At 53.8% G+C, this 24,966-nt stretch overlaps 1 protein-coding gene across 1 annotated transcript; it reads right to left on the bottom strand.

The window, feature by feature from the left end:
- Positions 1 to 1,005: 1,005 nt before the first annotated feature.
- IGLON5 (IgLON family member 5) lies at positions 1,006 to 19,553 on the bottom strand. The gene is made up of 8 exons (XM_028839921.2): positions 19,270 to 19,553; positions 9,058 to 9,136; positions 7,679 to 7,911; positions 5,889 to 6,008; positions 4,461 to 4,595; positions 4,160 to 4,280; positions 3,475 to 3,629; positions 1,006 to 2,679 (listed from the first exon to the last, which is right to left on the bottom strand). The coding sequence occupies exons 1-8, from the start codon at positions 19,346 to 19,348 to the stop codon at positions 2,591 to 2,593; spliced, it is 1,011 nt and encodes a 336-aa protein (XP_028695754.1). The 5' UTR covers positions 19,349 to 19,553; the 3' UTR covers positions 1,006 to 2,590.
- Between the last annotated feature and the right edge of the window lie 5,413 nt (positions 19,554 to 24,966).

Here is a 24,966-nt window from a genome sequence, read left to right as displayed (position 1 = left end):
TCATACAACTGTATCCAAAGATAAAAGGAAGGGGACAGAACTTCCTCTCTATACATCTTCCCCACCCCCTACCTCCCTCTATCACTGCCTTCTTCCCTCTCATGGGGTGGGAGGGAAGCTTTCCTGGAAACCTACAAGCAAATTTCCATTTATGTCTCTTTGGCCCAAACTGGCCACTTAGTTGCAAAGGAGGCTGAGAAACCAAATATCTAGCCTGTATCATAACAGGTGGATCTTCCAGCAAAGAAGAAAGGGGAACCAAACAAATGTGGGTAACCAGCATCTGTCTCAGGGAAGGAAAGCATGTGAGAGAACTTCTGGTTCATGATGGGGGGTAGAAAAGGCCACTGGAAAATAGAACCCCTGGATCCTTTTGGAAAGGTGAGGGTTGGGGTTCTGGGCCCTCTATGTCTTTTCTGTATCTATCAGGGTTTGCGTTCTTTTTTATTACTAGAGATAGAAAATCCAATGCAAATTGGTTTAAATATACAGGGGACTTTATTGCTTATACAAGTGAAGATGGGCATCAGTTAAGTTTTGATCCAGCTACTCAAATGATATCATCATAGACTCAGTTTCTCTAAGGTTTCCACTCTGCACTTCACAGTGTTCCTATCATTCTCAGGCTCCATATGCAGCCCTCCCCACCACTGCTATCCTCACAGACCCAAGATCTCTCCATGTGATGGAGAAAAGCAACCCTACAGATGTAGACCTCACATCACGGAGCCACAATATCCAGCAGAAAAGCATCTCTTCTTGGGAATCCATTCACTCTCTCATTAGCCTTACCAGGTCACGTGCCCATCTCCAAGCCAATCACGAAATGGGCTATGCTGAGTGGCTTAGGCCAATCACAGGGCACCTCTGTAATGAGTCCATTCCAAGTCTACCAATGAGAAAGCAGGTGGTAGGAATGATGCTGGAGAGGCACCACCAGTTGATTGCTACCCTTTGCCCTTCATTAACTCGAATTCTTAATGACATTGACACCTGCAGGCAGACTGTGGAAAAAGGCGTTTATTGGTGCGGTGGTCTCAACACTCCCCATGAATTGGAACACACGGCCCCCAGGGCCCCCCACCCCCTCCCTGGTATCCCTCCCCCGTCCCACCCCATCCCCTGGACCCTGGGAATGGAAGACAATGTGGGATGGGGCCCATGCCCCCGTCTGAGGTACAGTCACTGCGCCTTGCCCTCTCCTCTTCTCCACCAGACTCTGGGGTGGTGTGGTTTGGGGTGGGGGTTTATAGAGAGGGTCTCCTGGGAGTCGGAATTGGTGACATGGCATCTTTGTCTGGGCTCAGGGTGTCTGTGTGATACCTCTCTGTCCCCCACTTTGTGTGGTGTGGTGTATCAGGGTGGAGTATTCCTGCAATCAGAGCTGAGGCTGCAGCCTCTCAGCGTCCCTTCCTGACAACAGATGCCTACCCAGGGGGAAATACAGCTAGTCACCAGCTACAGGACAGCTGCAGCCAGGGGGCTATTGCTGGTCACAGTCGCTGGGGTGTGTGTGTGTGTGTGTGTGTGTGTGTGTGTGTGTGTGTGTGGTGTGTCTGAGTGTGTGAGGGCGGTCAGGTAGCCTTTGGGAGGTACAGTTGGTGGAGAGGCCAGGAAGTGATAGACCAGCAAGCCTACACCTGTGGGCCAGCTGCAAAGGCCCCAAGGGCAGCTGGCTGGTGCCACAGGTGGGGAAATCAAGGCCAAGGGGAGTGGTGGCAGGGGTAGGGCAAAGCACTGAAACAGACAAGTGACTCCTGCCACCAGTCTGACAGTTGGATGGAAGCACCGATTGGCCCAGGAGGGGGCCAGAAAATCCAAGGTAGGGAGGGACAGGAAAAGTGGGAAGGTCTCAGGCCACTGAGCCAGCGATGGGGCCTCTGGCTACAGGAAGCTGGTGGTTGACGGCAGGGAAGCCCAGAGCCCAGATGGAGGTCCCCCACTTACTCACAAAGGCTGAATGACAGCTTGACAGGTGAGTGCGACACCCCTCTCCACTCCCAACCTGCCAGGAGTTGCCCTTTCGACAGGGGGAGGGGTCAGTGTGCGTGCATATATTGGGGAAGCAGGGAGCCTGGGAAGCCTCTCTTCACAGCTTCCACTGCAGAGCCTCATACCTACCTCCAGTCAGAGGTGAGAGGCAGTAGGGTTGGGGACAGTGGACATGGGGGTTTCGGGGCGGGGAGGACGGCTGAGTCCCCTCCTCCAGCCCACCCACCCACACACACAGAGACACAGACACCTACACACGCATGCAGGCTCACACTCACACACCCACACCCACACGAGCCAGTTGACAGCCTGAGCTAAGAGAGAGGGGTATGGGGTGGCGGGAGTGGGTCACAATCGGAAACGTGAACGGGTAGCGAGAATGGCTGTAGAAAGATGCATAATTTTGCGTTATCCCTCACAGTGATGGGTTCTCAAAAGATCTTTCTTCCTCTGCCTCCTCCTCTTTCTCCTCTTCTCTTCTTCCTTGGTGGCCGAGAGCTCTTCTGCCCCCACGAGACCCACGGCTCTTGCTCCCCCTTTTCTCTCACTCTTGGCCTGAGGCCCCCTGCAGGGGGAGGCGAGCTCCACTGGGTTGCGCCTACATTCTCCACCACAGCCAGCCCAGGGCGGAGAGGAGGGCCAGGGGCCCTGGGGGCCTCGGGGCTGAGTTCTCCAGGGATCCTGGGCCTGGGGGAAGAGAAGGGGTCATGAAGGGAGGGCTGAGAGTGGGGGACCCCATGTGTGTCCCTCCAGAAGCCCTGTCTCTTCTGAGCCCACCTCTTTAGGGACCTTTCTGGATCTCTCATTGGGTGTGCCTGCTTGCCTGCTTTTCTGACTCTGTTTTTTGGTTTTTTTTTTTTGAGACGGAGTCTCGCTGTCACCCAGGCGCAATCTCGGCTCACCGTAACCTCTGCCTCCCCCCAGGTTCAAGCAATCCTCTTGCCTCAGCATCCTGACCTGAATAGCTAGGACTACAGGTGCCCATCACTACGCCTGGCTAATTTTTGTATTATTATTTTTCTTTTTTTTTTAGTAGAGACAGGGTTTCACCACGTTGGCCAGGCTGGTCTCGAATTCCTGACTTCAGGTGATCCGCCCGCCTCAGCCTCCCAAAGTGCTGGGATTTACAGGCGTGAGCCACCGCGCCCGGCCTCCAAAATTATTTTTTGTTTGTATGTGTTTGCTTGTTTATCTACATGTCCACTTGTTTATTGCTTTTCTACTCCTACCAGACTATAAGCTCTGGGAATCCCCAAACCTTGTTTCTTTTGTGCACAGCTATGTCCCCCACGCCCAACCCTTAGCTGGCGCTCAATGAATATTGATTGCATGAATCGGTTTCTTGCATTGCTTTTCAGTCTTGGCGTCAGTCTCCGAAGTTCAGGGCCAGCCTGAGGGGCGGTCCCGGCGTCTCCACCTCCCTAGCCCCGCCCCTGCCCCGCCCACGTGCCCCGCCCCTCCCCGCCCAGCCCGAAGACGCACGCAGGAGCCGCATGGAGGCGCTGGACGCTCCCAGCCGGTTGGCGGCGCGACACGTGTAGTTGCCGTAATGCCGGGCGCTCACGTTGGCAAAGAGAAGCATCGAGCGGGTGCGCTCCGTCTGCACCTTCAGGCCCTCCGCCGTGCCGCTGCTCAGCCTGCCAGGGATCTGGGTAAGGGGCCGGGTCGCAGCGCCCAGCCAGGCCCGCCCGCCGACTCTCAGGCGCCTCCGTTCCCCGGAGACCCAGCATTCTGCCCCCTACCCCACTGACCCATCGCCTGGGGTTCTAGCACCTCATGGACCCCGGGTCACTCCCACCGCCGCCCTTCTCCAGCCACCCTGACCTCTCAGGGACCCTGGACTCCCCCGTGGTGCACCCCTAGTCGTTAGGGACTCCCTCTGCTGGTCCCTTAAACCTTGCCCGAGAGATCCTCAGCATTGACCCCCGACCCCTGGCCAGCTCCCTGAAAAGTCCAGGGAGACGGGGCTCCAGCGTTCATCATCCTGGAGCCCAAGCTTGTTTCCGGAGGCTGGACAGATCCCATCACCCAGAAGCTGGACGCCCCAGTTCCGGGACCCAGAGCTCTGCTGCCTTCCCCCGCCCGGCTCCGTCCCCCTGCCTCACAATCCAAGGGACCAAGGACCTCCCCGTCCCGCTCCCACGGCCCCCCTCAGTGCTGTCCTCACAGTCTGTCATCCTTGTACCACTGGAAATCCGCGGGGGGCACCGCCATGGCTTCGCAGCGCAGCAGGGCGGCTCGGCCCAGAGCGGTGCGGGCGCTGGTCACGTCCGTGATGGTCGGAGGATCTGGCGAGGGGCGAGGGTCAGCGAATTCTCCAAGCTGCGTGCGGACGAAGGGGTCCCTCCCCCAGCCCCCGCCTCCCTTAGGCCCGGAAGTCTCGCCCCCGCTTCCTCCTCCCGCAGACCCTTCCTCCCCAGGGACTCGGGGTCCGCCACCCTTTCGTGCCCAGTGCCAGGGGGGCTCACAGTTGACTGTGACCAGCACGCGGCGGCTGTCGGGCGCCGAGTTAACCCCGTTGTGAGTCACGCACTCATACTCCCCGGCCTGGCCCCGCTGGATGTCAGAGATCTCCAGGATCTCTCCCTCCGAGGTGAAGCCATCTGTGGGGGGAAGGAGGAGGAGGGGGCGGGGCCAGACACAAACACTTAACACGGGACAACACGGGCACAACACGGACACACATCAGCGGGGCGGGCACGGCAAGGCCTGGAGTGCCCGGGTCAATGGGGGTGGGGTGGGGAGGGGCTGCGGGGCCGGGGGTGCCTGGGATCTCTCCAGTTCAGGGTTGGGGAAGGAGTGAGGGTCTAGGACTCAGTTCCTGGAACCCAATGGGGTGGGTTAGAGAATCTAAGGGTTTGGGAGATCCCTCTAGGAATCTGACTCAGATCGTGGGGCTCCGTGCGGAGGACCCCAATGGGGAGGGGGATCCCAGGATGTTAGGTCTCAGAAGGACCTCGCAAATTCAGAGCCAGTGGGGCAGGGTCCCTCGTTCTGGGATCTGGTTCATGGGGTCTGGGGAATCAGGATCTGGTGATTGGGATCAGCAATCCAAGTATATGGGGGTCTCATAACACAGCAGCAGTCTCAGAAGACCCTTTGGGACTTAGGACACCCGGAGATCCCAGATCTCAAGACCAGGATCATGGGGCTCAGATGACCCAGTCGGGTAAGATCCAGGGATTCAGAATGGTCACGGGATCTAGTGATTGGCACCATGGGTCTTCAAAGACCCTGAGAATGAGGATCCAGGGATCTGGGATCTGGTGGTAGAGATCCACATAAAAGGGCTGGTGGGTGATGTCTAGGACCTGGACTGTCATATACGGGCACCCTGCGCTGTTTGTGGGTAGCCTTGAGCACTGGTTCTTGGGGCTTGTGGAGGGGGGAGGGAGTTTTGGATTCAGCAGGTCTTGGATGGAGCCTGGGAAAGTTCATTCCTGGCAAGTTCCCAAGGGATGCTGATGCTTCGTGTCTGGGGTCCACACCATGAGGCCCGCTGGGCTAGAGTGTCCAGCAGAAGAAAGGCAGAGATGTACACAGGACTGCTGGTGCAGCCTGGCTTAGGGCATCTAGCAGCAGGGGATCTTAGCCCAGGAGAATGCTGTGAACGCGTGGGGAGACGTCTGGGACACTGGGGTTGGGGAAGTGGAGCAGGCTGGGGTTTGGCAAGTGACGCAGAAGCAGTGACCCAGGCCTAGGATGGCAGGTGGAAAGCCAGTGGTGAAGCTCTTCGGTCTAGGGTCTGCGGATGAAATAACTGGAAGCAGGGTGGGAGGGGAAGCCAAGGGGCCAGAGAGAAGGGGGCTTGGGAAACTAGCTAGGGATATGGGGAAAGGAGGGGCCCAGACTGCGCAGTGGGGGACGGGGCTTTTGACCTGGGATGGGATCCTCACCTCGGAGCTGTCTCCAGGTGACCGTGGGCTCTGGCCGCCCGACGGCCAGGCAAAGCAGGTTCACACTGCCCCCCTCATTCACCGTCACAGGCGACGAGATGTTCACAATGCGGGCAGGGACTGTGGGCAGGGGGAAAGGCTGAATATGGATGCCCAGGAATCCAGGCCTCCAGGCCCTCCTCCCTCAGACCCAAGAGTCCAGACCCCCAGCTCTTTCCCACTCAGACCCAGGAGTCCAAGACCCCAGCCCCTCCTCCCTCAGGCCCAGGAGTCCAGACCCGGAGCTCCTCCTCCCTCAGGCCCAGGAGTTCAGACCCGGAGCTCCTCCTCCCTCAGGCCCAGGAGTTCAGACCCGGAGCTCCTCCTCCCTCAGGCCCAGGAGTTCAGACCCGGAGCTCCTCCTCCCTCAGGCCCAGGAGTCCAGACCCGGAGCTCCTCCTCCCTCAGGCCCAGGAGTTCAGACCCCCAGTTCCTCTTCCCTCAGACCCAAGAGTCCAGTCCCCCAGCCCCTCCTCCCTCAGACCCAGGAGTCTCTGCCCCTTTCTCTGGACCCTCTGTCTGGGCCTGGCATCTTCTTGTCTCTATTCTCTCTCCACCTTCATCCTAACTTGGTTTTTCCATCTTGGGGTCTGAATTCCTCTCCCTTTCTCTATTTGTATTTATTATTATTTTAAATTAATTTATTTAACAAATACCCACATGGGACTTTCTGTGTAACAGATTCTATTCTAAGTGCTTTACCAAAATCCACTGATCAGATGCTCACTACCAGCCTCTGGGGTGGATGTTACTGTATTTCATCAATTCTAAGACATATCTGTGCTTTCTGCCCCCCTCTCCCATTTGAACATTTCTCCAAGCACGATGGCCCTCGAGATAGGATGCCAGGGTATCACTGGCAGTGTTTTTTTTTTTTTTTCTTTTCTAGCAGGGCATAAAATAAAAGTAGCTCTTCCGATTGACGACGTCTGGGATTTATGACAGCACCATCCCCATTTTGCAAAGGAGGAGTCCCAGGCCTCTCCTCCTGCTCAGGGTCCCTGGGCTGGTGGACGGTGGCACTGAGGTTGGAACCCGGGCAGTCTGGCTCCAGAGTTGGAGCTTGCCAGGATCCCCCTGGGTTCTCTCTGTCTCCAGTTCCCGTCTCTGCAGGTGTTCCCTGCCCTCCACCATTTCGGATGGCTCAGGAGGCAGGCTCCTGACTGCTCTCCGCGTCTCTCCCTCTGCCTCCTGCCTTGCTGTGGAGCTCTCCAGCCCCATCTTTCCTGCTCTGGATCTGGCACTTCCAGCCTCTTGGGACTTCCCTCTGCACACTTGGTTCATTTTCTCGCCTGGCCCTGAACACACTGTTTCTTTTCCGGTCTTAGCCCTGTGCCCAGCCAAAGGCGTCCGCTCAGACGTCATGTCTGGGAAGTCCTCTCTGAGCCTCTCCTTAGAAAATCAGCTCCCAAGGTGTGGGGACAGCCTGCCTTATTCTGTAGCCCCAGTGCCTAGATCAATGCTTGCAGAGTAGGCACTCCAGGAATGGGGCTGAGCAAATGAACATGGTCTTCCCCTAAGCACCCCCTCATCCCTGTAGCTCTCCTGCCCTAGAAGCGATCCTGCTGATGTGTCACTCTCTGTGTGAATGGCCCCCTTCTGCTGGGCTGAAATCCCCAAGGACAAGGCTGTGTCCGTCGTTCTCGCTATGTATCCCTGGGGTTGGGGAACACGTGGTATCTGTCATCGTGCCCTCGTCTCCCCCACGCTCTCTACCCGTCCACCCAGCCAGGCCCCGGCTGAGGGCTCACCGTGGACAATGAGGTAGACCTGAGTGGTGTACGGCTGGTGGCGGGTCTGGAAGGAGCAGGTGTAGAGGCCCTCGTCGCCGAGCCCCACTTCGGTGATGAGGATGGAGAACTCCTCGGGGGTGTTTATGAGCAGCCGCACCCGCGGGTCGCTGGTCCAGCGGTCGTTGCCGGCATACAGGATGTTGGAGCGGTTCAGCCAGGCCACGCGGGTCACATGCTCGTCGATGAAGCAGCTGCAGGGAGCAAGAGAGTGGGAAGGTTTTTCTCCACCCACCCAGCCTGAGCCTTCCCCCACCGAGGGGGTGGGTGGGAGAGGGAGGCCACCGCATCTCCAGGTCCCACCACAGCCCTGTGAGGTGGATGCTGCTGTGCCCACCATATAGCTGGGGATAAGCTGAGCCTCAGGGAGGGAAAGCTGTGAGCCCAATCGCAGAACGGAACAATAGCTCATGGTCATTGAATGCTCGTGTGTGTCAGAGACACAAAAAGGGGAGAACAGAGAATCTGGGAGAGAGGAATAGAGATGCAGAAGGAAGAAGAAAGAGACCCAGAGAGGGGGACAGAGACCCAGAGAGGGGGACAGAGATCCAGCAAGAGGGACAGAGACCCAGAGAGAGAAGGACAGAGACACACACACACAGAGAGGGACAGAGACCCAGAGAGAGAGAAAGACAGAGAGAGAGACAGAGAACCCCAGAGAGAGACCTACAGAGACCCAGAGAGAGACAGAGAGAGAGAGACCTACAGAGACCCAGAGAGAGGGGGACAGAGACCAGAGAGGGGGACAGAGACCCAGAGACAGAGGGGGATAGAAACCCAGAGACAGAGAGGGACAGAGACCCAGAAAGAGAGGGGGACAGAGACCCAGAGACAGAGGGGGACAGAGACCCAGAGACAGAGGGGGATAGAAACCCAGAGACAGAGAGGGACAGAGACCCAGAAAGAGAGGGGGACAGAGACCCAGAGACAGAGGGGGACAGAGACCCAGAGACAGAGAGAGAGAAAGAGACGTGGAGAGAGGGGGAACAGAGACCAGAGGAGAGGTGACGACCTGGGGAAACAGCAACCCTGGCTGTCGTGTTTTAAGCAGTCGTAGTATGTCACGCTCTCTAAGCATGGTGTGTGCATCCTGAATCCTCACAATAACCCAGCGGTAGTTCACCGTCTCCCCGCCCCGTTGACAGATGGGGACACCGAAGCCAAGGGGGAGCCAGCTCACAGTTGTGTCGCTCCTGAGGGGGAACGTGGGGCCCAAGTCTTCCCATCCCAGGCTGTTCCTGTAACCAGGATCCCCACCCAGGAAGGTGAAGCTCCGAAGGTGAACGGGCAGGACTGCATGGCTCCATGAGATCTGAGTCCCCACCCACCGAGGGAGGTACCTGAGGGTGGCGTTGTCACCTTCACACACCGTGTAGTTGTCGGCAGGAGAGTTGAACTCCAGGCTCTGGGAGAGCAGCCCTGTGGAAGGTGGGGGTGGCTCAGCCTTGGCAGCTCAGGCAGGGCCCGGGCATGGTAGCACCTGCACACATGTGCACACGCACGTCCTTGCGGACAAAGACATCTCCTGCACGCGCTGCCACACCCATGCACTGATGTTTTCAGAGATACACACACGGCAGACACAATCAGAGCAGACACATGCAACATGTATCTTCCCATGAGGCCACACGGACTCACAGACTCAGATGGGTAGGCGCCCATGGACACAGAAACCTACACACCTCCAGAGATTCAGAGACAATCGCAGCGCACACACACACACATACAGATACACACAGATGCATGTGTACACACACACATATATATATACAGAAACACGTGTGCAAACACATGCAGACACTTGTACACATAAGACATACACACAGACACATATACACAGACACAGATACCTGTGTACACAGAACACATACATTCACAGATACAGAGTACAGTGACACACGTACCAATATGAGCAGATTAAAAATTACATAGATACGGCTGGGCAAGGTGGCTCACACCTGTAATCTAAGCATTTTGGGAGGCTGAGGCGGGAGGATCACCTGAGACCAGGAGTTCGAGACCAGCCTGGCCAACATGGTGAAGCCCCATCTCTACTAAAAATACAAAAAATTAGCCGGGCGTGGTGGCGGGCGCCTGTAATCCCAGCTACTCGGGAGGCTGAGGCAGGAGAATCACTTGAACCTAGGAGGCAGAGGTTGCAGTGAGCCAACATCACGCCACTGCACTCCAGCCTCAGCAACAAGAATGAAACTCGGTCTCAAAAAAAAAAAACCCAACAATTACGTAGATGCATATACATATGCAGAGATGTGTACACACATCCACACACAGTCTATACCCACAGACATATGTACATAGGCACATCGACACACAGATACTTGAGTACACAGAATACATATGCACAGATACATGTATACACACATACATACACACAAATACACATGTACAGGGGCACACAAACATTCACAGGTACAGCGTACAGACACACATGTACCTATGCACAGATGAGTGTATAATATATATGCATACACCCAGAAACACACATATATACATTAATACACACAAATATCTACACACAGGCCCACAAGCACACAGATGCACACATACATTAACTCAGAAACGCACCGAAGACGTACGCATAAAACCACATGCACGTAGATAACTCAACACATATGCGTACACAGACATGCAGACACACAAATATGAACACGTACACACAGAGATCCACATGTGTACATGCTCAGACACACATCCGTCACAGATGCACAAATACACCCTCACGCACACGAACCTTCGCAGACACACACATGTACACAGGCACACTGTGTGCCCAAGCTCGTCAGGGCATGCTTGCAGGTGTGAGCCCATGCCCGCTCGCACACTTCAGCACAGCAGGCAGGCCCCATCACCCCCACGCAGTCATCTCTCTGTAGACCGTGGCCTGTGGGCTGGACCAGGGCCAGGGAGTGGGGGCTGGGCATGCGGAGGCGGTGGAGCTGGCACCAGGCAGAGAGGGAGGAAGGCCGGCTGGATGACCTTGGACTCCTGGAGCGGGAGGGGCCTGCGCGGGGCTGCCCTGCCCCCAGCCCAGGCGAAGAGCTAATTAATCTAATGAATTAATGGCCCGTGCTGCCCCAAGGACTCCCGGGGGCCCTCTCCATCAGCAGCCCCACAGGATGGGGCCAGGACGGAGCCAGGTGCAGTGGGTTGGCCAGGCTCTGGGGCTTGGGGCTGGGCCCTGCAGCCCGTCACCCTGGGCTCCCTCATGCCAGAGTTACTGCTGGGATTTGAAGAGAATGGTGAGGGGGGCTCACCCTCCCTGGGCTAAACACAGTGAACACTGCTACATACAGCCCTGGGAACAACAGGAGACAGCTCGGGGATGGATGATGGACGCACGCGCGCGTGCACACGCATGCACACACACACACACGTACACACAGAGGCTTGGACAAGGCACAGAGACCTCTCCAGGCCTAGCAAGAGTCCCCACACTTGCTATGTCCTTACCCAGACAGGTACACACACAGTCATACAGACACAAAACAGCTTCAGCTACACCCATACACACACATACACAAACACATACAGTCACACGCATACAAACACAGGAGACAGTCCCACTCTCTCAGTCACATGCATGGCTGTGGACCCACTCAGAGGGACAGGTGCATATATACAGTGACGCTGACATGCCCAGCTCTGCACAGGCACCCAGCAACAGGTCAGCTGGAAAGGAGGATCTGTCCCAGGAGCGCTCATATTGTCACATTCAGTCAAAAGGGTCGGTCCCAGGCCAAGCAACTGCTGCACCCTGAGTCACCCCATCATATACAATAGTTCCCACATGGTTCTATCGACATCAACAGCCCCACGCATGGCTGCAAAGTCCACACACAATTCCATCCCTACATACCACACACACACACACACACACACACACGCCTGCTAACCTAACTGGGTACACAGACACCACCGGCGTGAACACCACGATTCCCCTCCCACTTTGCACTTTGGAAGGCCCTGAGTCAGACGCACACAAAGCTACAACCCGTGTAACAAGACGGCGACACTGTCACATGCCCTCAAGCACAAAGGGGCCACACTGGGCCAAGAATCAGGTCATGTTGTCACCTGTGATCAGATCACACACGGCTGGACGCACACACACACACATGCACACGCAGGGAAAATTGCAAAGTCATCAACAAAAACCTGGACCGAACAACGGGTAGTGCCACATTCGGTGTGGCCAAAGAGTCACAGGTACGCACTAAGATCCCTTCCCAGGCTGGTGGAGACAGACAGGCCCGTACCCTGCCCTATCCCCCAGACACAAACAGGATTTGCCATGCTGCTGCTGACCCACCTTCTGGGCCAGGGTTCCTAAGCCTCAGCACGGCTAACATTTGGGGCCAGACTGTCCTGTGCAACATAGGAGGTAGGCAGTGTCTCGCTTCTGATCTGGATCCACTTGATGCCAATAGCTCCCCCTACCCCACCAAAAAATGCCTCCAGACATTGCCAGATGCCCCATAAGAGACAAAATCACACCCCAACTTCCCCGTTGAGAGCCCCTTGTCCTACAGGAACCAAGAAGGGGGAAGAGGGAGCTGTCCAAGGTGCCTACCCTAAGGTTCAGGGGCTCCAGGGCTCCTGAACTCAGCCGCTGATTGAAGCAGGTGCTGCCCCCATGAGTTGAGCCCACATACCAGTCCAGGCTTCTTGGGGCTTTATTTTTTATTTCTATTTTTATTTTGAGACAGAGTCTCGCTCTGTTGCCCAGACTGGAGTGCAGTGCTATGATCATGGCTCACCACAGCCTCAACCTCCCCAGCACAAGCAATCCTCCCACCTCAGCTTCCTGAGCAGCTGGGACTATAGGCGTGCACCACCACACCTGGCTACTTTTTTTTTTTTTTTTTTTTTTTTAAGAGATAAGGTCGGCCGGGCGCGGTGGCTCAAGCCTGTAATCCCAGCACTTTGGGAGGCCGAGACGGGTGGATCACAAGGTCAGGAGATCGACACCATCCTGGCTAACACGGTGAAACCCCGTCTCTACTAAAAAATACAAAAAACTAGCCGGGCGAGGTGGCGGACGCCTGTAGTCCCAGCTACTCGGGAGGCTGAGGCAGGAGAATGGCGTGAACCCGGGAGGCGGAGCTTGCAGTGAGCTGAGATCCGGCCACTGCACTCCAGCCTGGGCGACAGAGTGAGACTCCGTCTCAAAAAAAAAAAAAAAGAGATAAGGTCTTGCCATGTTGCCCAGGCTGGTTTTGAACTCCTGGGCTCAAGCCATCCTCCCACCTCAGCCTCTCAAAATGTTGGTATTACAGGTATGAGCCAGAGTGCCTGGCCAGGGCTTTACTATCTGGTCACTGGGGTGGTAAGTGGACCCTGCAGGGAAGGCAGGACTCCGGGTGCCTCAGAACTTTACTATTTGGTCTCTGGGAATTGTCCATTGCACTCTGATGATCATCTGTGTCTGGCCTCCCTATCAGACTAGAAGTTTCTTGGGGGTAAAACTTGGTTCTGACTCAAGTCTGTGTCCCCAGCATCTCCCAGCACTGGGCCTGGACCACCAGAGGCCTTGGGAAACATTTGCTGAATGGATGAATATAAATGGATGCCTGCAACACTCTTCAACTCTTGAACTCCTACTCATTCTTCAGGACCCCAGTGCAAATGTCCCTTGCCCCAGGAGGACCTTTCTGACTGTTCAAGGCAGAGCCCCCACACCTTTTTCTGGGCACTGTTTGACTTAGCTGAGACAGAGATGAGGAGCTTTGTGAGGGGCTTGAATCTTAGCTGTGTTCCCCCAGGGTCGGGTCAACCTCAGAACTGAGAAGTGTTTGTGGAAAGGGCATGGATGGTCCTCAAGAGACCAGATAATAAATCCCTGAGGAGCTTGAGTTGGAAGGTCAAATGTCTATCCCACCACTTCCTAGCTGGATGATCCAAACTCCTGGCCAGTGTGAGTTTCAGTTTCTCCAACCGTACAAGGTGAAAAATAGTAGTTCTTCCCTGCGAGGGTTTCTGTGAGGGATTCCGTGAGAATATGCAAGCAGAAGTGTTTAGCTCAGCTGTTGGCATTCGGAAAGAACCCAATACATGCTAGCGGTTCCTAACAGCACCTTCTTTTTTAGGAATCTATTGCTATCCCTGGCTTGGCAAAGGTCTCCCTAGATGCTCCGCTCAGGGGATCCTGGAAGGCAGGGCTGTATCTGGGCTGTCAATTGCTCTGAGTCATTGACTCCCAGGCAGACACCCTGGTAAGCATCTACTGATAAAACCAACCCTGCATAACCAGGGGGCCCAGGGAATGCAATGTGGCTGCCAGGCAGCTGGGTTCAAGTCCCAGCTCTGTCACTGAGCCACACAAGTTACTTCACCTCTCTGGGACTCAGTTTCCCCATCTGAAATGGAAATGATAATCATGCCTTCTTCATTGGGTTGTGGGGAGGATTACAAGAGGTAATCCAAGTAAAGGTTCCAGTACAGTGCCTGCCAGTTAAGTGCTTGCAAACAGCTGCCTGTGAGCTGGCTGTTAGGGTGATTATGTGGCAGGCACCGGCCTGTGGCAAGGGAAGTGTGTGGTGGTGATCAGAGGGCTCACTTGGTCCCTGCCCTCGTAAGATTTACAGTCCAGACTCACAGGCCTCATATGTGTTTGATAAACCTTGGAATGAAGGTGGTAGGCAGGTGGCTTTTCTTAAGAGAGAAAGAGATCCCTAACAAGCTGAGTGACTTGGGTTGAGGGTGAGAACCTTCTGCCACCCTGCCAAGGAACTTAGGCAAAGCTAAGACCCTGCAATGGTTGGCAGGGGTCGGGAGGGTGACACACTGATTCCACAGTCTCAGAAGACACAGGTGGGAAACCTGGGACGTAAGGAGTGGCGGGGGGAGGGCATGAGACTGGAGCAGGGAGGAGGGGGTGCGGCTCTGGCTGGGAAAGGCTGTGAGAGGGGGCTGGGCCTGGTATGTCTGGCACCCAGGAGCCCCCAGGAGACTCCTCCTCCCTTTGCTGACCTCAGTGGCTGGGCATGGTGGTTCACGCCTGTAATGCAAGCACTTTGGGAGGCCAAGGAGGATGGATTGCCTGAGGTCAGGAGTTTGAGACTAGCCTGACCAATATGGTGAAAATAAAAATACTAAAAATACAAAAATTAGCCGGGCATGGTGGCGGGCGCCTGTAGTTCCAGCTACTCAGGAGGCTGAGGCAGGAGAATTGCTTGAACCCAGGATGCAGAGGTTGCAGTGAGCCGAGATCATGCCACTGCACTCCAGACTGGGTGACACAGCGAGACTCCGTCTCCAAAAAACAAAAACCAAAAAACAAAAAAACAAGAAGAAATCTGAAGGCATTAGCGTCACTGATGCCAGGAGAGTCCAGGAGTCCAGACACTGTGCCAAGAATCCTGAAACCAGACGCACCTTTCCTTTCTCTTTTTTTTTTTTTTTTTTTATGAGACAGGGTACCGCTCTCTTACCCAGGCTGGAGTGCAGTGGCACCATCTCGGCTCACGGCAACCTCCACCTCCCAGCCTCAAGTGATTCTCCTGCCTCAGCCTCCTGAGTAGCTGGGACTACAGGCACGTGCCAACATGCCTGGCTTTTTTTTTTTTTTTTTTTTTTTTAGAGATGGGTTTTCCCCATGTTGCTCAGGCTAGTCTTGAACTCCGGAGCTCAGGTGATTCACCCGCCTTGGCCTCCTGAAGTGCTGGGATTACAGCTGTGAGCCCCTGCGCCCAGCGTGGACCCTCCTTTCTGTTGTTCCCACCTCAAGGTCTTTGCCTCTGCTGTCAACTTCGAAAGGTTGACTTCCCCTCTTCCTTCAGGTCTTAACTCCACTCTCCCCTGCTCAGAGATGCTTTCCTCAACCCCCTGAGCTTCAAAGGCCAAGTCACTTTTATCTTCTTTACATGACTCATCACTCTCTGAAATTACCTTTTATCTGTTTGTTTTTAGGTTTTGGGTTTGGCCTTTGATCTCTCTCCATCCCACTGATCTCTCTCCATCCCACTGATCTCTCTCCATCCCACTGATCTCTCTCCATCCCACTGATCTCTCTCCATCCCACTACGATCTAAGCTCCGTGAGGCCAGTGACTGCCTGGTTCACTCACCGCCATATGTATATATCCAGTGTCTAGAATAGCGGCTCTGCTATATAAACCAACCAAGCACAGCCCGTAAGATGAACCCGGAGCTCGGAGGTCCTGAGGAGAGCTAGCTAGCTGGTCAGGGGCAGGGCTGGGACTCACATCTGGGGCTCCTGCCCCCTCCTGGCCATCATCACTCTGCCAGCTGCCCCAGAAGCAAAGGAATCACCCACCTCATTTGCTGCTGCAGAAGCTGCCATTTGATTTTGTTGAACTGTTTTAAAATACCACAATGTAGCTGCTTTTGTAAATAACTTGTGTATATGTAAGGGGATGTGTGTGTGTTGGCATAAAAGAGTTAGAAAAAAATTGAAGATAGATGAATATTTATGGATGCAAGGGAGGTATGGTTAAGTGGGAGAAGGCCGATTGCAGAGAAATGGGCGTATTTTGCTTCTATTTTGGGGAAAAAAAATCAACAAATCAACCAATCCATCACTTACGTTGACCTCTGTGTGTCGGGTCTGAGTCTCAGAAGTGAGAGAAAGCTATGGAAGGAGGCGTTCCAGCCACACACCGGTTCTCTCAAGATAGAGGTTGTGAAAGTGGTGGCGGGGCAGGAGCACAGTGGGGTTTGCCCTTATCAGAGGTGGACTGTTTTGTAGTGCATTACTCTTGCAACTTGGACAAGATCATGAATAAAAGAAGAGAGAAGATGCTAGTTTGCATATCTTACCATGAGCTTTTTTCCCAGCAGCTCAAACTGTCCATGGGTGGGTGGGCGTGTCTTTCTGGCATCTCGTTCTGGCTCAACCCCACTCCATCCCCTCTCGTCCCCAGTTCTCAAATGGGGAACCTAAGACCAGAGGTGGGAAAAGACTTGACCAGGGTCACAGGCCACCTCCTGGCTCTGCCACAGCTTCCTGCCCCAGTCTAGCCCCATAACGATTTATGGGGACTTTAAGAATGAATGTAGGGGCCAGACAGTGGCTCATGCCTGTAATCCCAGCACTTTGGGAGGCAGAGGCAGGCGGATCACCTGAGGTCAGGAGTTTGAAACCAGCCTGGACAACATGGTGAAACCCTGTTATCTACTAAAAGTACAAAAATTAGCCCAGTGTAGTGGCACACACCTGTAGTCCCAGCTACTTGAGAGGCTGAGGCAGGAGAATCACTTGAACCCAGGAGGCAGAGGTTGCAGTGAGTTGAGATTATGCTGCTATACTCCAGCCTGGGCAACAGGAGCGAAACTCCATCTCAAAAAACAAAACAAAAAAAAATAGTGAATGTGAAAAGTGGGAAGTTAGAGCGAGAGAGAGAAGGGGAGGGAGAGAGAGAAGAAACAGGAAAGTAGGGGAAAGGTCACAAAGGGTACAAGGAGCAGGGAAAGAAAAGGAGGAGGAAGAAGAAAAGACATAAGGACAAGGAGAGAAAGAAAGAAGAGGTGGCCGGTGCAGTGGCTCACACCTGTAATCCCAGCACTTTGAGAGGCCCAGGTGGGAGGATCACTCGAGGTCAGGAATTTGAGACTAGTCTGGGCAACATAGTGAGAACCCCATCTCTACAATAATAATACTAATAATAAATTAGCCAGGTGTGGTGGCATGCATCTGTGGTCCCAGCTACTCCAGAGGCTGAGGTAACAGGATCGCTTGAGGCTGGGAAATTGAGGCTGCAGTGAGCTGTGTATGCTTGCACCACTCCACTCCAGCCTAGGTGAGAAAGTGAGACTCTGTCTCAAAAAAAAAGAAAAAGAAAGAGAGAGAGAGGGAAGGAAAGAAGGAAGGAAGGAAGGAAGGAAGGAAGGAAGGAAGGAAGGAAGGAAGGAAGGAAGGGAAAGAGAAAAAAAGAAAGAAAGAAAGAAAGAAAGAAAGAAAGAAAGAAAGAGGAAGGATGGATGAAGGAAAGGGAAAAGTCAGAACAGGAAGGAAATGAATGACAGAAGGAAATGAGAGAAGTGAATGAGAATTAAGGCACAAGTGAGAGAGCAGGCAAGAATTGAGAGACTGAATCACGCACCGGGCAACAGTCTGAAAAGCAGAGAGAGACAGATGTGGGTGGAACTGTGCTGTCAGCAGCAGGGATGGAGAGACAATGACCCAGAGACAGAGGCAGGCGGAAAGTCAGCAGCGGATAACAGAGATGGGAGCCTCCAGAAATGGCAGAGACAAAAAGACTTAAAGAGATGCATGACAGAGACAGAGACAGGCAGTCAGACAGTCAGAGGGCAATTCAGACTGGTCAGGTGGTGGGGGGAGGACCAGCAAGGGACTGAGGCTCTGGCCCACTGGGTCCCCGTGTCCTGCGTGGATGGGGCTGTGTGTGTGTGACTGGTGTCTGCAGGTGCTGCTTCGTGTGGGACGCTGTGACGGGGTTTCTGTGCCAGACTCGGTCTATGTGGGCGGCCTCCCTGAGACTCTTGGGGACTCTGTCAGGGCTCCTGGTTGTCCCTGGAACTCTGTTCAGGGGAGGGCCTGGGGGAATCCTCCAGAAGGTCTGAATTAACCCAGCTCCCTGCCCCACTGAGCGCCCACCCTCCAGCCTCCTGCCCCCTTGCGCTCTCCTCCCTTTTCTTAGGGGGGATCTGGGAATCTCCTTGACCACTCCCTGCCTGCCAGGCCCTACTGGGGAGACTCAAGGTCCAGGTACCTAACCTCAGTGCAGAAACCTGACCCCGGCCCTCTCCCCAACTGGGAGGGCCAGGGTTCGACTCTGCATTAACCCTTCCCTTCCCTCTGTCCTTCATCCGCCCATCGCTCTTCCACTGTTTAGCCCCAGGAACTAGACATTCAATCAGAGCTTTGGAATCCAAGACCCCAGCCCAGCACCCCAACTTCCTGTATCTCCAGCTCCCTTCTCCCCCACAAAACTGCAACCCCTCAAGTACCAACACTCTCTCAACCTAGATGACCCTGCTGGGGGATTTCAGACCCTTCCCCTCTTTTCCGGACCCTGGGACGTAGGTCTCTGGACACCCTTGTCCCCTCCTCTTACTGACCCTGGGAAGACATCCATCCCCTGACCCCAGCCCCCGGCAAGGACCTCTTCAGGGACCCTCTCCACGTACAGATGGAGACCCCCGACAGGGCATTATCCCCTGCCCCCCACCCCAACTCAGTTCACAGATCCGCCCCGGGGACCCCGACTCCAGTGTCTGCCCCCTCCTCATCAGGAGCCGCAGACTCCAGCCCCCAGGCCGGGCTAGGTGTCTGCGACCCTCTTGCCTGCTGCGGGAAGCAGACCTCCGCCCCTAGGCCCGGCTCCGGCCCCGGGACGCCGACCCCTGCCCCGAGGCGCGGACCCCCACGTCCGAGGTCCCCCTGCCCAGCCAGGGGATGCAGACCCCGCCCCCGGGCCCAGAGCTCGGCGTCCCGGGGCCTTCCCCCGCCGGCCCAGGGATGCAGCCCTCGACCCCCACCCCTGATCCCCCGATAACCCACCCAAGACCCTGGCGTCCCGGCCGAGCCCCCCGCTCCCGGCGCTGCGGTACCTCGGCTGATGACGGCCAAGCCGGCCAGGGCGGCGGCGGCGAGAAGCCGGAGCCGGGCCCCGGGCGCAGGGGGGGGCATCGCGGCAGAGGCGGCGCGGAGGGGGAGGGGAAAGGGGGGGCCGGTCCGGGGCGCGCGAGGCCTGGGGGGAGAGGGGGGAGGGGGAGGGGGACCCCGCCTGCGGCTGCACCGGCCCGGGGGGCGGCGGGGGCGGGGGGAGGGGGCTGGGGGGGCGCGACGAGGCGGCCGGAGCTGCTGCAGACCCGGGGAGGGGGGCGGCGCTGACGGGCAGGGAGACCGGCCAATCAGGAGAGGCGGGGGGCCGGGGAGGCGGGGTCGAGGGGGGGTTGCTTGTTGGAGGGAGAGGCCTTTGTTACTGCGGCCCGGCCCCTACCCCCTCCCGCCCCAGGCGTCCCCACGTCTTTCCACCCCGTCCGCAGAACACGGAGTCTGGTATACTTCCTAAAATCCAGCTCCCTCCTCCTTCAGGTCCCAATCTCATCCTCCCTTAGACCTAGGCGACTAGCCCCAGCCCCTCCTCCCTCAGACCCGGGAGTCCAGGCCCCCAGCCCCCTCCTCCCTCAGACCCGGGAGTCCAGGACTCCAGCCCCTCCTCCCTCAGACCCGGGAGTCCAGACCCCCAGCCCCTCCTCCCTCAGACCCGGGAGTCCAGGCCCCCAGCCCCCTCCTCCCTCAGACCCGGGAGTCCAGGCCCCCAGCCCCCTCCTCCCTCAGACCCGGGAGTCCAGGACTCCAGCCCCTCCTCCCTCAGACCCGGGAGTCCAGGCCCCCAGCCCCCTCCTCCCTCAGACCCGGGAGTCCAGGCCCCCAGCCCCCTCCTCCCTCAGACCCGGGAGTCCAGGCCCCCAGCCCTCTCCTCCCTCAGACCCGGGAGTCCAGGCCCCCAGCCCCCTCCTCCCTCAGACCCGGGAGTCCAGGCCCCCGAGCCCCTCTTCCTGTGGGCCACAGTTCAGCTTTTCCATCTATTTTCATGAATAATGAAAACACTGACGTTTGGAGTGAAATTTGCTTTTTCCCTCCACCCCAACCCTCATCCCCAGTGTAACAGGGCAATGGGAAGGGACTGGGGGACTTATCCTGGGGGAGCAGGTGGGGAGGAAACCACCATCCAGGGTTTAGGCGCAAAGCATCCTGGCTCCCTGTTCCTTCACTGACTTGGCTGTGTGACCTTGGACAAGCCATTTCTCTTCCCAGAACCTCAGCGTCTTCCCCTGCAAGGTGGAAAATTCCCTCTTGCTCAAGGTTATTGAGAAGAATGAGAGATCTTGGAGCAGCTCCTGGCTCCACCCAGCACCTCAACAACTTGTAGTGAGTTTCTCCCTCCCCTTTCCACTTTGCACCTGTTTACCATGTGTATGCCACCCTCCTGTTCCTGTCCCCTTGGCATAGGCAGGAGCAAAATAATCTCTGAGCCTCTGTTATTTCTGTAGCAGTTCAAGGCAGGAGCTTTTGAAGTTACCCAGTAGGGGCTGTGCTGCCTCAAAAGCATATCCATTCTCCGAATAGTTCCTTCCCTCTCCGCTCACATCCAATTTGTCTGCAAGAGCCGCTGGCTCTGCCTCCAAAACAAATCTCTGCTTTGTCCTTTTCTTATTCTCCCATCCTGGTCAGAGCTGTCACCACCTCTCCCTGTAGGACTCTGGCTGTAGCAGCCTATGCTCTGCTCTCTTGGCCTCTACCTTAGCCTCCACCTTCAGAACAACCACCACTAAACACCTGTACCAGCTGAGGCCACTCCCTGCCTCAATCACTCAGCCCGCTGTGACTTTCTTTCAATTCCGTAAACAAACCAAACAATTCCAGCCCCCGGGTCTTTGCACTTGCCGTTCTTTCTGCTGGAATGCTCTTCCTACCACACTGGCAGATGACCCTTCTTATTTAAGGCTCACCTTCTCCCGTTTACGAAGCTTTCATTGATCATAGTTTCCAAATTAGCTGCTACTCCCAACACAATAACTCTATGTCATACCTCTTCATAGCACCAACAATTTTCTTTTTCCTTTTCCTTTTCTTTTCTCATTCTTTTCTTTTCTTTTTTTCCTTTTGAGGCAGAGTTTTGCTCTTGTTACCCAGGCTGGAGTGCAATGGCATGATCTCGGCTCACCACAACCTCTGCCTCCTGGCTTCAAGTGATTCTCCTCTCTCAACCTTCTGAGTAGCTGGGATTACAGGCATGCACCACCACAGTCGGCTAATTTTGTATTTTTAGTAGAGATAGGGTTTCTCCATGTTGGTCAGGCTGGTCTTGAACTCCTAACCTCAGGTGATCCGACCACCTCGGCCTCCCAAAGTGTTGGGATTACAGGCGTGAGCCACTGCGCCCGGCTGATTTTGTTCTTTCACTGTTATTTTTAGTTGCTCTCCCCCTAATCCCACTTCCAGAATGTAAGCTTCACAGGGTTTTTGTTTTGGTTTTGGTCTGCTTTTGTTCAAGGCTGCATTTCCAGAGCCCAACCTAGTGACTGCTAGGTAGTATGTTCTCAAATAAATACGTACTGCATGAATGAGTTGGATGGTTTAGCTCCATTTGGAGAGATGGAGGGAAGTAAGATGCAGAGGCAAGAAGAGACCTGCCCACGTTCACAAAACTGGGTGACACAAAAGCTAATGGTGTTCCGGAGGTGGCTTGCACTGGCTCAAAAGAGCTGATTATTAAATTTTCAGAAATTGTGCAAGCCAGGTGTTAAACCATTATTAGCTTGAAACTGGTCATGTTGGGAGAATTTACACCATAGCAATGGTGAACACCAAATCAGCTTACCAGCCCACCACTCTACAAAATCCACTGTGATCCTGGTGAAAGGCCATTTATTGATCCTCTTTGAATTCTGAACCTTTCAGACTTAAGATCTGAGAACAGGAGCTCCCTCTTCCTGAAATGACCCATCCGATGCCTGATAACAATATAAGTGCATACTCGGTGCAGGGATCTTTCTAAGCACTTTGTACATATTATCTCCCTGAAGCATCCTGACACCCTTCTGAGGCAGAACTTTATCCCTATTTCACAGGTGAGGAAAAAGAGACATAGTGAATTTTTTAAATCCCAAGAGCTATAAATGTGTGATACTGTGAAATATATATTTGGTCTTCCTAACACCCCCTCCCCCCACTTCCACTGGCAGGCCCCAGGTAGCTTCAGTATGGGGACTGGTCACAGGAAAGAACAAGTCATGATTAAAGGGTTGGGACTTTCAGCTCGTCTCCCAACCTCTGTGGAGGGGAGAGGGAATGAAAGTTAAGTGGAATACCAATGGGCAATGATTTAATCAATCATGCCTATGTAATGAATGTTCCATTTAAAAACCCCAAAAGACTGGGTTTAGGGGACTTCTGGACAGTTGAACACATGGAGGTTCCTGGAAGGTGGCATGCCTGGAGAGGGTGGCAACTCCATTCTCCTTCCCTTGCACCTCACTCTGTGTGTCTCTTCCTCTGTATCCTTTATAATAAACTGGTAAACATAAGTGTTTTTCTAAGTTCTTTGAGCTGCTCTAAAAAATTAATTGAAGAGAAAGGGGTTATGGGAACCCCAATTTATAGCTGGTCAGTCAGAAGCACAAGTAGAGAACCTGGAGCCTACAATTGTCATTGGAAGTGGGGGACAGTCTTGTGGGACCAAGCTCTCAACTTGTGGGATCTGCTGTGAAGTCCGGGTAGATAGTATGAGAATTGAATTGGAGTACACCCAATTGGTGTCCACTGCAGAACTGATTAATTAGTTGCTAGTGAGGAGAAATTCCTACACAATCCTTGGTGACACCAATCAACAGAGAAGTGTTGGTTGTTGAGTGAGAGAATAGAAAAAACACTTTAGTTGTGTTCCCTATGGTCTCAGATTTGGTGTCAGAAGTGGGAAAAGTAAAATAGAAGTTGATAGAGTTAGAAGAAAGGTTTTAATATAATCCTATTTAAGGTTGGGTGGGCCAAAGGGAGTACTTGTTGGTTCTCTAACATTAAAGGGTTCCAAAAAAGTTTGCTATATTTACCTTAGTTTGGAGAAATTTTAAAAGTCAGAAAGCAGAGATTATAATAAGACATCTGATATGAAATTTCCTGGGGCAGTAGTCTGGCTGTTTAATCGAGATAAAGATTAAGCCAACAAGCAAGAGTTCCTTTGCTCAATGCCCTGATGGGGACCTAAAGGCCTGTGTACACAAGTGGATAAAATGATCAGGGATGGTGGAAATTCTTGGGACTCCTTGATATAGGAGGTCCACTGACTATGGTACCAACATCCATTGGTGAAGTCCTGACTTGGGGTATAATTTGATTGAGAGAACATAAAAATTTAAGGGTTGATAGACTTATGAAAGTTGGAATGCTTGAACAAGTTACATGTAAAGAAGTTGTGTCTCCTTTACCTAAATGTTTAATGAGACTGCATAGCGTATCTGGCTGGGGAACACTTCTCCTATCTAGTATTGTAAAACCAAAACCCATTAATAAAGTTCTAATAGAGGCTACAGTTAGGAAAGTGAGGGTTGGTTAAGATAATTAAGATAAACCTTTATAGGAGAGTTGGTATATTTGAACACACTTTCTCTGAAGTGATTTTCCCTGATTGCATTATAGGGATAGACATTGTATCAGCCTGAGAAATGTTTCCCATACCTAGCATTATAAAACAAAAGCCATGTACATCTGCCTTTAATCAATATTAATTGGACATGCTGAATAGGAACCAGTCAGATGTCTGGAGCCCACACAATGTAGAATAGAAGATGGAGTGATGCTATGAACAAATTCTCTGGGGCAGAGCCCCGTATGGAACCTAGACTGGGACCTATGGGAACAGCCTATAAGCACCTTCCAATGACAACTACTGGGACCCTGGACTAGAGAATTTCAATATGAAGAGTATAATACTACTTTCTATGGGATATTAATTCAAGCTACCCCTATGACTGAGACATGAAATGATCTTGAAGCCTGAAATACCAATAATATCTTGGATTATGTTTTAAAACACTCTAATGGAGATTAAAATGCCCAGAAGAGTCCCCTAAGAAATTAGAAATGATTTATACAGGATCATGCTACCTGGGGAATGCAAGGAGGAGCTACTAATGAAAAGGGAGCCTCTTTCTCCCTCAGACTGACTCTGGAACAGTATGGGAGCAGCTGGATCCTACTGCCACTTGGACAGTGCCCTATAAACAGCTCTCAACCAACCAACAAAGAGCTGCTTGGTGTGCAGATGACAGTGCCAAGATGAAAAGACCACGTCCTATTTAGAAGGATGCCATTCTGATCAAAGAAGATAAAAACAAATCCATTCAGTGAGCTGAACTGCATGCTGAAGAACTGAACAGTGCTAAAAGCCCCTCTGTTTGAGTTTTTACTGACTCACAGGCCGTGGCCAATGATTTGGCCATATAGTCAAGCAGGTGGATAATGGAAACCTAGCCTATTAAAGGGATGCCCATATGGGACACACACAGCCCTTTGGAAATTTGAGGGGTCCTGAAAGTAGGACATGTCAATGCCCATCAGAAGAGCTCCCTTCCAGGTTTGGAAGGTGATTGAAATCGACAAGCAGATATCCCTGTATGCTCACTTAAGGTGGCCACCTGTGTCCGTGAAATGAAAGGATATGAGGGCACTGCAGCAGTGCAGAGATGGGCTGAATCTAAACATGTTTCTATTGCACCCTCTCAGGCACATAATGCCAGTAA

Source organism: Macaca mulatta, chromosome 19 (genome assembly GCF_049350105.2).
Source record: "Macaca mulatta isolate MMU2019108-1 chromosome 19, T2T-MMU8v2.0, whole genome shotgun sequence".
Taxonomy (NCBI): domain Eukaryota; kingdom Metazoa; phylum Chordata; class Mammalia; order Primates; family Cercopithecidae; genus Macaca; species Macaca mulatta.
The sequence above is the reverse complement of the archived record's forward strand: the minus strand, read 5'-3'. Positions and strand labels throughout refer to the sequence as shown.

What these genes read in the sequence shown, in the direction of transcription:
- IGLON5 (XM_028839921.2), bottom strand. Translation starts at nt 19,348, where the DNA reads ATGCCCCCCCCTGCGCCCGGGGCCCGGCTCCGGCTTCTCGCCGCCGCC. An exon ending in CTTGGCCGTCATCAGCCGAG is followed by an intron (nt 9,137 to 19,269) that starts GTACCGCAGCGC and finishes CACCTTCCACAG; the next exon opens with GGCTGCTCTCCCAGAGCCTG. An exon ending in GGTGACAACGCCACCCTCAG is followed by an intron (nt 7,912 to 9,057) that starts GTACCTCCCTCG and finishes TGCTCCCTGCAG; the next exon opens with CTGCTTCATCGACGAGCATG.